Source organism: Colobus angolensis, unplaced genomic scaffold (genome assembly GCF_000951035.1).
Source record: "Colobus angolensis palliatus isolate OR3802 unplaced genomic scaffold, Cang.pa_1.0 Scaffold149, whole genome shotgun sequence".
Classification (NCBI taxonomy): domain Eukaryota; kingdom Metazoa; phylum Chordata; class Mammalia; order Primates; family Cercopithecidae; genus Colobus; species Colobus angolensis.
The window spans coordinates 930,620-941,516 of record NW_012114588.1 but is presented as its reverse complement, the minus strand read 5'-3'; the positions used below and the strand labels follow the sequence as shown (position 1 = coordinate 941,516).

General features: G+C 51.2%; 1 protein-coding gene across 2 annotated transcripts in view; it reads left to right on the top strand.

The window, feature by feature from the left end:
* CTNNBIP1 (catenin, beta interacting protein 1) overlaps positions 1-8,254 on the top strand; it is a 35,897-nt gene extending 27,643 nt beyond the window's left edge. For both annotated transcript variants that reach the window (XM_011935776.1, XM_011935777.1), the window contains exon 5: positions 5,752-8,254. In XM_011935776.1, coding sequence (XP_011791166.1) covers positions 5,752-5,810 — 59 coding nt within the window. In that variant the 3' untranslated portion in view covers positions 5,811-8,254. The remainder of the gene's footprint in view (positions 1-5,751) is intronic.
* The last annotated feature ends 2,643 nt before the right edge of the window (positions 8,255-10,897 follow it).

Sequence of the window (10,897 nt, the reverse complement as noted above, 5' to 3'; positions counted from 1 at the left end):
GCCCACCTCCGCCAAAAAAAATTAATTAGCTGGGGGTAGCAGTGTGCGCCTGTGGTCCCAGCTACTCAGGAGGCTGAGGTGAGAGAATCGATTGGGTCCAGAAGGTCAAGGCTGCACAGTGAGTGCTGATTTTACCACTGTACTCTAGCCTGGGCGACAGAGCAAGACCCTGTCCAAAAAAAAAAAGAAATCATTTCCTAACCCAAGGTCATGAAAATTGGTTTCTATATTTTCTTCCAAGATTTTTCTAACTTTATCTCTTATATATAGGTCATTTATCCATTTCGGGTTAATTTTTGTAGATGCTGCAAGGTAAGGGTCGAATTTCATCCTGTGCATGTGAATATCCAGTTGTCCCAGCATCCATTAGTTCAGTTCTTCCCCACTGAATTGCCTTGGCACCCTTGTCAAAAATCAACTGGCCATAGTCGGAGGGTTTATTTCTGAACGCTCATTTTTGTTCCACTGATCTATATGTCTGTCCTTATGTCAGTACCACCCAGTCTCATTGACCTTGCCTTTGTAGTAAGCTTTGAAATCGGGAAGTGTGAGTCAACTTGTTCTTCTTTTTCAAGGTGGTGTTGGATATTCAGGGTCCCTTGCCTTTCCATATGAATGTTAGGATCAACTTGTCAATTTCTACAAAAAAAAAAAAAGGCAGTTTTTAAAATCTCCCCAAGAAAGGGATTTTGATAGGGATCATGTATTGAATTTTATTCAGTAATGTTGTGTACTGTTCAAAGCACAAAAATTTGCACTTTGTTAAATTTGTTCCTGTTTTATTATTATTAATGCAATTATAAGTGGAATCATTTTCTTAATTTTACTTTCAGATTGTTAATTGCTAGTGTATAAAAATACAATTGATTTTTGTAGATTGACCTTGTATCCTATTCCTTTAACTTGTTTATTAGTTCTAATAGTTTTTTTAGTGGGCCAGGTGCAGTGGCTCAAGCCTGTAATCCCAGCACTTTGGGAGGCCAAGGGGGATGGATCACTTGAGCTCAGGAGCTTGAGACCAACCTGGACAACATGGCAAAACCCCATCTCTACAAAAAATACAAAAATTAGCCAGATGTGGTGGCATGCACCTATAGTCCCAGCTACTCAGGAGGTTGAAGTGGGAGGATTGCTTGAGCCTGGGAGGCAGAGGTTGCAGTGAGCCAAGATTATGCCACTGTACTCTGGCCTGGGTGACAGAGTGAGACCCTGTCTCAAAAAAAAAAAAATTTTTTTTAGTGGATTCCTTATGATTTTCTACATATAAGATCATGTCATCTACAAATAGCGATAGTTTTACTTCTTCCTTTCCAATCTGGGTGGCTTTTATCTCTTTTTCTTAACTTTCCTAACCTGGAATGAACCTTCAAGACAATATTGAATAAGAACAGTGAAAGCGGACATCCTTTTCTTGTTCATAATTTTGGTAGGGGAGAGCTTTCACCACAAATATGATAAGAGCTGTGGGATTTTCATAGATGACCTTTATCAGATTGAAGATATTCTCTTCTATTCTAGTTTGTTGAGGGGTTTGTTTTGTTTTGTTTTGTTTTCAGACAGTGTTTCGCTCTTGTTACCCAGGCTGGAGTACAATGGTGCGATCTCAGCCCACTGCAACCTCCGCCTCCCAGGTTCAAGCAATTCTCCTGCCTCAGCCTTCCGAGTAGCTGGGATTATAGGCATGCGCCACCATGCCTGGCTAATTTTGTATTTTTAGTAGAGACGGGGTTTCACCATGTTGGTCAGTCTGGTCTCGAACTCTCGACCTCAAGTGATCCACCCACCTCTGCCTCCCAAAGTGCTGGGATTACAGGCATGAGCCACCACGCCCAGCCTTGAGTGGTTTTATTTTATTTATTTATTTATTTTTTGAGACAGAGTCTTGCTCTGTCGCCCAGGCTGGAGTGCAGTGGCTGGATCTCAGCTCACTGCAAGCTCTGCCTCCCGGGTTTACGCCATTCTCCTGCCTCAGCCTCCCGAGTAGCTGGGACTATAGGCGCCCGCCACCTCGCCCGGCTAGTTTTTTGTATTTTTAGTAGAGATGGGGTTTCACCGGGTTAGCCAGGATGGTCTCGATCTCCTGACCTCGTGATCCGCCTTCACGGCCTCCCAAAGTGCTGGGATTACAGGCTTGAGCCACCGCGCCCGGCCGAGTGGTTTTATTATGTTGGATTTCATCAGCTGCTTTTCCTGTGTAGTTTTTGTCCTTTATTCTATTGATACATTGATTTTCAGATGTTAAACCAACCTTGCATTCCTGGGATAAATCTCACCTGGTCAGGGTATAGAATCCTTTTTATGTGTTGTTTATTCAGTTTGCTAGCATTTTGTTGGGCATGTTTGCATCGATATTCACGTGAGATACTCATCTGTATTTCTCTTTTCTTATGATCCTATCATCGGGTTTTGGCTATCCTTATCTTTTAATGTGTTAGAGTGTGGAACAGGAGAGACAGATCAATCTCTTCCCTCCTATGCTCACCTGCATCTAGTGGGAAGGGACAAATAGAAGCTCTGAGCTCAAGTTCAGACAGTGTCAGCAGAGGTACCAAGGGGGAAGACAGAGCTTCATCTGTAAAACAGGATAGGAAACCCAGCTGGCAGCCTGGAGGCAGTGGGCTGGCCTGCTGCCTTCTTTGCAGTACATCTAGACAGTGAGAATACCTGAGGGAGCTGCCATATGTTGGCCTTCAAAGGAAAGACTGTAGGACTCAACCTCTGAGGTCCCTCCTGGCTCTAAAACTCCAGCTCAGAGGGATGGAGTCATGATCATAATGTAACAGCTCACCCTCCCTATTCGCTTACTGGCCCAAATTTCATAGAGAAGAGGAAAAGGGGACCAGTGTCCTCAGCCAGAAGCCTGTCAGGTTCATGGCTAGACCTTATTGAATGACAAATACCTGGCCGACCAGTGACAAGTATAGGTCAGAGAATGCTCTGGAAGAACTGAGAGCCTGCCTTCTTTTTGGTCCCAAAGGAAAGCAGATCCTTGTGGTAGAGCCTGGAAAACATCCTTAAGGAACAGAAGAGAGCACAGACAGGCCGCAGCTCTGCAGGCCTTTTCCTCTCTGCAGGGCTCCAGCAGCACAGTGGGAGGCTCTATAAATGCCACCAGGGCGAGGGTGGCAGCTGGCAGTGTGGGAAGGGTAGGACTCTTGCAAATCCTTTACTTCAATTGTCTTGTTAAATAGCCATCAGAGTCCCTGTGTGACCTGGAGAAGATTACTTCCTTCCCACCCTCAGAGTGCAGGACAGGCACACACACTGGGAAGGCTGTGGAGTCAGGAGTCCTGGTCCCCAGGTCTGGGCTCCTCCGAGGAGCTAATGGCCCATTCCCTTTATAGACGCACCATTCCCTCCTTGGGCATCCCATGCTACTTTTGCGCCTGCAGCTCACCAAGAGGCCCAAGGTCCCTGAGCGAAAGCCCACGAGGCAGGCAGGGAGAGGAGCGAGCGAGCTGCCACCATCACTGCCACTAAGGCATCTTCTGCTGACAACTCCCCTTTCACAGACTCCTGCCAGCCCCCTTCTGATTAGCAAGCTGGGCAAGCAGCACTCAGGAAAAGTCGGCATCTGTTAGGTAACCAACTGAGCTGCCATGCAGGGGATGATGTAATCTTGGATTCTGTGGTTGCTAGGAAAATTCTGCCTGCAGTGATATTGCGTGGTCCTAGGGCTCAGGCGAAAACAGAATGTTCCTGAGAAGACAGGGGAAGGATTCATAGGGCTTCCCAAATGAGGGAGCCCCATCCCAGGAGGCCAGACCACTCGTGCCCTCTTCTAGATGCTTATTTCCCTTCTGAGCAATGGAGGTTGTGCTGGTAAAGCCAGAACCCCATGAAGGCGGGCTGGCGGTGGGAGGTGACAAGGCTCATTCCCTTAGCAGCACCTTGGTGCTCTGGTGCCAGGTAGAAGGTGTGTCTTGTCATTGCATCTTTGTATTTGGGCCCTCCGTCTCTGGCCCTCCCGACAACTGGGTGCATCCTCCCTCTCTTGGTAGAGCCGTTGGAAGGAGGTCGTTACATGCCAGCTGTGGGGGAGACCCGGCTCACTGAGTGGGGGCCAGCTCACTCTGCCACTCCATTTCACACGCCAGGAGCCTCGCTTCACACCCCCTACACTGGCCCACCCTCAGGTGGCCTTTCCTGTCTCTCCTGTTCCGATCCACCCCCTCCCAGAGAGAATGCCTGCAGTAGTACAGACAAGATGTCAGAAAGACCACGGGCAGCCAGACTGGTACTTTTTGGGGCAAAGTGAAGATCTGCCCTTTTACAAAGGGGGTGAGAGTAGCAGGACCAGATCAGGGAGTCAGGGTGAGACCCTGCAGGTCACCTCCTGGCCCACAGCCCCTCCCCAGCCATATCAGCCCCTTCCTCCCCAGGCAGTTGTGGGTGTGGGCAGCGGGTCAGCATTTCGAGCTTTGCCCTCCTGCCACTACCTTTCCTGGCCGCTCATCAGAACCTGTCCTCTGGAGAACAAGACAAAAGAAGTGATTTCACAAGTGCCTGGGCCAGAATCTCAAATTCAGGATTAAGAAAAAGAAAGATGGCCGGGCGTGGTGGCTCACGCCTGTAATCCCAACACTCTGGGAGACCGAGGAGGGCAGATCACGAGGTCAGGAGATTGAGACCATCTTGGCTAACATGGCTAACATGGTGAAACTCCATCTCTACTAAAACTACAAAAAATTAGTTGGGCATGGTGGCAGACGCCTGTAGTCCCAGCTACTCAGGAGGCTGAGGCAGGAGAATGGCGTGAACCTGGGAGGCAGAGCTTGCAGTGAGCCGAGATCGCGCCACTGCACTCCAGCCTGGGCGACAGAGCAAGACTCCGTCTCAAAAAAGAAAAAAAGAAAGAAAGAAAAGAAAGGAAGAAAAAGAAAGATTGGCAGGGCATGGTGACTTACGTCTATAATCCCAGCACTTTGGGAAGCCAAGGTGGGTGGATCATGAGGTCAGGAGTTTTGAGAACAGCCTGACCAACATGGTGAAACCCCGTCTCTACTAAAAATACAAAAAAATTAGCCAGGTGTGGTGGCATGAGCCTGTAATCCCAGCTGCTCAGGAGGCTGAGGCAGGAGAATCGCTTGAACCCGGGAGGCAGAGGTTGCAGTGAGCCGAGATTACGCCACTCTACTCCACACTGGGCGACAGAGCGAGACTCCGTTTCAAAAAAGAAAAAAAGAAAAAGAAGGATTGTGGGCATATCTGTCTCAGTCAGAGCCAGGTGGACAGTAGGCTGGACATGGGCCCAACCATGCTCCTTGGAAGAGGTGTTGGGTTTGGGTGAAGGAGAAGCTGCTGCAAAGAGGAATGGCTATTTAAAACTACAGTGAGCCAGACCCTCTGAAGGCATCAAGACGTGAGTCTTGAGAAGAAAGAGGGAGGTTCCCAGGGGTCACCCCGCCTCTGGCTTTGGTAACTCAGGAGCAAGGGCTGTGAGCAGAGCTGAGCCCTGCTCCAGGTCACCTGGGGCCTCATAATGGCTCACCTGTCAGCTGTGTAGACTTGAGCAAGCCTCTGAGTCTCACCCTGGCAGCCCTGCCTTGTAGCCCGGTTGCAGGCCTTGTCCCCAGCCAGGCTTCAGGGAAGACCAGAGGGGAGGAAGACTTCCTCGGAAGCACTTTGTCCTAGGAAAGTGCCGCGATCCTGGTGGACGGGAGCTCTAGCTTGGCCACAGCCTCCTTGCTTGTCCTGCTCACAAGCCAATGCTGGAAGCCCCATCAGCGATCCTTGTCCCCTTATCTGCAGGTGCAGAGGACGTGGTGATGGCGTTTTCCAGGTCGGAGACGGAAGACCGGAGGCAGTAGCTGCAAAGCCCTTGGAACACCCTGGATGCTGTTGAGGGCCAAGAGATCTATGTGGCTCCTGGGCCAGCTGAGTGGCAGCAGACCCCCTTGCCCCACCTCCCACTTCCCCTACCCAACCCTGCCCTGCCCCATCCCACCTCACAGCTACTCAGTGGGGCTGGCATTAAGGGAGACACCAGTGGTGCGTTTATGATTGGCTTAAAGGGATGGACTTGTGATTGGCTGCAGGAAGAAACTTTTTTATTTTTTAAATCTTGACCAACAGAAACCTTTTATTTTTATTTCTGACTCTTATTTTTTAAAAAATTTGCGCCTCGGTATCTGGCTTCCCTGGAAGCTCTCCGAGCTCTGGTGCTTTAGTTAGGTCATTTTTTAGAAATGTGAAGAGGTCTGATTGGCTGCTTAAACTGGAAAGGGACTGTGATTGGCTGGTTAATGGGAAACGGTTTTTTCTTTGATTGGCTGCAGGTGTTCTGGTGATATCAACGGCTTCCCTATTTTGAATGCAGAAAACAGGGTCTGGGACATTAGTCGTTATATTTGACTTGAAAAGAAACCAAGTGCGCTTTGCAATATTTATTACACAAAGAACTTGCTGCTGCCTTCACATTTGGGGTTTGTGTTTGATTGGCTTTCGGTGCGTGTGTTTGGTTTCCCATTGGTTCACCCGTGACTCCTGTTGCCATGGATTCACCCCCCTCTGCTGCCGGCTCTGGGCCTGAGGGTCCACCTGGAGAGTACATTTGCTTTAATGAGTGCACCTGCCTCCACCAGCAAGGTGATCCCAAGGACCCTGACCAGCTGGAAAGTTGGGCCCCCGAGGAGCTTTGTGTCGTCTTGAACCAAACAGCCCAGAGCCTAGAGGTAACCGTTAGGCGGGGTTTACGTGCATTGCCTGCATGAGCTGGCAACCAGCCAGCGTTCCTTGGTGAGAAAGGGATTGCCGAGACACCGTCCAGGCCCCACCAGCCGGGCCGGGCCCAGCAGAGGCGCACTACCCAGCTCTGTCCTCTTGGCCATCCCTCTGTGTACCACTTCCTGAGGCCTCATTCTGGGGGTCCTCTTGGAAAGGGGAGGAGCTTCTCCCAGTGTGAGACCCCAAAAGGCTCTGGAGGTCATCTAGCAGAGGTCTCTGCTTGGGAGCCCAGAACCCACATAAAAGCCCCAGCTTGGCTCACAAGGCCCAGGAGACCTCCAGCTCTAAACACCAACCCCTGACCTACCCCAGCCAGGCTCCCACCTGTCTGCTGCCAGCGCAGTACGTTCTGGCCAGCACTGGAGTTCTGTCATTGGAGGCCCATGCCCTCCACTCCACTGCCTTTGGAAGGGTCTCTCTCCAGGTCAGCCTGGAAGGGACAGTGTCATTTGTTTATGAAGTGCCACTGGGACATCTGGCTGGGCCTTCACCAAGCAAGTCCCTTCGACTGGCCCTTAAGCCAAACTCAGGCCCAGAATTGGCAAACTCAGTTCAGAATGGCAGCCCTGGAGGTGGGGGGTGAGGGGCGGGTCTAGTGTTCCTGCAGGAACCCTAAGTCCTCCCACCTGCCACCGCCTTCCCTGGGAGGGAGGTGGTCCTCCTGTCTCCCTGGATCACTGGCAGGTGTGGGATCCGGGGAGAGGGGTTGGAGAAAGATGCAGTCCTCAGGAAGGGGGCCGCCACCCTCCCCTACGCTGGTAGATGCTGAGGCCCCTGCCCAGAGCCAGGGGCACCCTCTCAGAACCAAATCTTTCCCCTTTCTTGGGGTTTGGGGCTCGGGCCATAGGGGCTCCTGAGTGTCATGAAGTGCACAGGAGCCAAATGACCGAGCCCTGGAGAGCCCCATGGTCAGTGGGTGGTTCACGCTGTGCTCTGGCACCATCAGCCTGTCCCAGATCGAGCATCAGGCTAAGACCCTCTGTCCTCCACCGTGCACTCACCCCTAGCCCTGGTCAGCTGACAGTCAGCTGTGGGGAACACAGCTACAACCCTACCCTGGCAGGGACCTGAGAGCATCTTCTCAGGAGGGGCAGCGCATGCGTGCGTGTGCTGTGTGAGTGAGCACACCCGTGTTCTCACTCAGATTTACACGTGCACACACACGCACTCTCCCAGCTCAGCGGCCTGGAGGTCTGACTGAGGCCCTGGGGAAAGGTGAGTTCTTTTGTCTCCCTCCTCCAGGTCGTCGTGCCTGGAGTCAGGTGTCAAGGCCACACTGCTGGCTGCCCCCTTTTTGTACCAGTAGCTCCTATAAAGGGCCCACACCTGGTGGATACCTGGTTGAGTGTGTGGTCTCTGCCCTAGCCTGTCCTTGTCACGATCACAGGCCTTGCTTTTGTAACAATGACGACCCCGGCCTGTCTCATCTTCTGAAGAGGAAAAGTCAAAGTGTTGCTGTGGCTTCATATTTCAACTAAAAATATATCTGTTGGAGAAAGAAATTAACAATAAAGAATTTTCATAGGTTGGTGTGTGAGCTGAGCTGGTTTCTCCCTCGGAATCAGGCGCTCTGACTGATTTCCCTACATCACGTGGGCTCTGCTGCTGCGGGGGCCCCTCCTTCCCAGGGAGGCGCAGCCAGGAAGGACAACACCAAGTTTGATAAGTGTCTGTGACCTGAGCTGAGCTCAGGGTTTGGAAGAATTTCTAGATTACCCAGCCCAGCTCGAGGGTCTTTAGGAAGGTTGAACCTCCTTTTTGACCTGGAGATTTTAAACATCATTCCAGATTCAACTGAGATCAGTAAACTTCAGAGGCAACCTCATCCTTCCACACCTATGAAAAGACACTAAGCACTCCACAAGGGTGTGGGGATCCCACCATCCTAGGCACCGCAGCATCCTGATGTGATGGCACCGGTCTTAGAATGCTTGTTACGGACACCCAAACAGAGTATCTGTCCCTTCCACCATCCCAGAAGTGGAAGATGTATTGGTTTTCAGCTGTATGTACAAGTTTGGAAGCTGAAATCATTTCTGCTTCAAGAATTTTTGCTTCAGAAGCGTTTTCTAGAAATTTTCATTTCCACCCTTCATAAACCCATTTTTGGGTCTTTTTTTTTTTCCTATTTACATAGTCTCACTGCTTCTATTTCCTTTTCAAAGAATTTCACTGGGTCCTAGAGGCTATGAAGTTTACAGAATATGAGTACAGTGGCATAACCAACATCACTAAATCTTTGTGTTGGGGGAGATATTGGGTCTTTTAGCAGCCCATGCAGTAGCCAGATGCGCAAGCCCCTCTGAAACATTTCCTTGTCCAGGCTTTGCTTGAATACTCTCTAGAGTTGGGGAGCTCACTACCTCACAAATTAGTCCAGAGCATGTTCATGTAACCTATGCTTATCCTTATATTGAGTTGATCTTTTTTTGTAACTTCTTGTCCAGAAAGGAGTTTGTAGTCATTGAGAGAAAGACAAATAAAGATCGCTGTGTTAACCAGAAGTTACGTAGAGACACACATCCAAGGGCTCATGCAGAATCCACCCCCGGCCCAGCACTCTGGGTGGCACTGTCAGCCTCGTAGTTAATCAGCTCTTCTAAGCTGAGCCACTGAGTAGATCAAGGGACTGACCGGCTGGCCCTGGTCCCACCTGCCCAGCCCCCAGCAGAGAGCTTGGAAACCGGAGCCAAGTGGGCTCGTCCTCCCGGTGCTGTGTAACCTGTCTAAGCTGCCTAAACTGTCATGGGAAGTAGGCCACATAAATGAGTCAGGGACACTTCAACAGGCAAAGGAAAAACACTGGGGACAGCCTTGGGTCTTTCAGGCTCCCTCAGCCCACAAAGCAGGCAACCTCCTGGGTCACCGTCCCAGGTACGGGATGGGGTAATGACCCCAACAGGCAGTGTTGGGACTGCTGTGGCAAGAGACGGCAGGGGGCCAGGCTGAGCCTGGCAAGAGGGAGGCAGAGCTGCCAGGGACAGCAGGGGGCCAGGCTGAGCCTGGAGAGAGGGAGGCAGAGCTGCCAGGGACAGCAGGGGGCCAGGCTAAGCCTGGGAGGAAGGAGGCAGAGCTGCCAGAGACAGCAGAGGGCCAGGCTGAGCCTGGTGTGGGGGAGGCAGAGTGACCAGAGACAGCAGGGGCCAGGCTGAGCCTGGGGTGGGGAGGCTGAGGACTGTGCCTCTTGGTGTTTCCCAGGCCTGGGAGGCAGGCTGTTGAGAATGAATGAAGCGCTTCTTCTCCCCGTCCCTGCAGGTGAATACCAGCACTGAGAATCCAGGCTGGCCCCAGCCTTTAAAGAGGGTCTTTTGTAGCAGGGAATTTGATCCCCTCCATTGGTGGTAGGGGGAACTCTGGTCCTAGGGGACCCCGACACCACTCATGTGCCGCTTTTGCTTGGGCAGGGCAGGTTCATTTCTCTCCCTCCCTCCCTCTTCTGGGTTGCCCATGACCACCCAACCCTTTCCATTTCCCAGAGGATAAAATGCATCCAGACTAACCGACTAACCTGAGGCTGTGTTGAGAAAGCATTCCCCCGCTCTGCAGTGTCCACTGAAAGAACTTGATCTTCTGGGAAATAACTGATGTTCGAGAGATTTGGGGGAACTTGCATGGCAAGTTAGGGGTGAGTTCTAATTTGAAGAAAGTCCTTCTTAAGGGGACAAGGGCAGTGAAATGCCTTTTGAATATCAACTAGTATCTTGGTTTCACTTTTCCCCTTGACATTGGAACTTTCCCCATCACAGATGGTTCCCAGAGGGGCCTTCCAGTCCTGCCAGCATAGAAGTCATGAGCGCTCTTGTCACAGGGATGAGCCACGCCCTACCAACCCTGCGCCATCTGCTCCTCTTCCAGAGCCCCTAGGTTAGGCATGTGTGCAACAGGTGGCCGTCCCTGTTTGCACACCTGTGGGAGCCCCTCCCACCCTGCACGACCCCAGAGGAGGTGACTTCAGACCCAGAGCCTCTGAGAGTTTCCACTGCCTGACGCTTGGTCTTGACCATGCCACTTCCGGTGGAAGGAGGTGGATCTTCACAAACATCTTTGACAAGTGTCTCCTATGTCTTGGTCTTTTTTTTTTTTTTGAGACAGAGTCTCACTCTGTCACCTGGGCTGTAGTGTAGTGGCGCAATCTTGGCTCACTGCAGCCTCTGCCTCCTGGGTGCAAGCA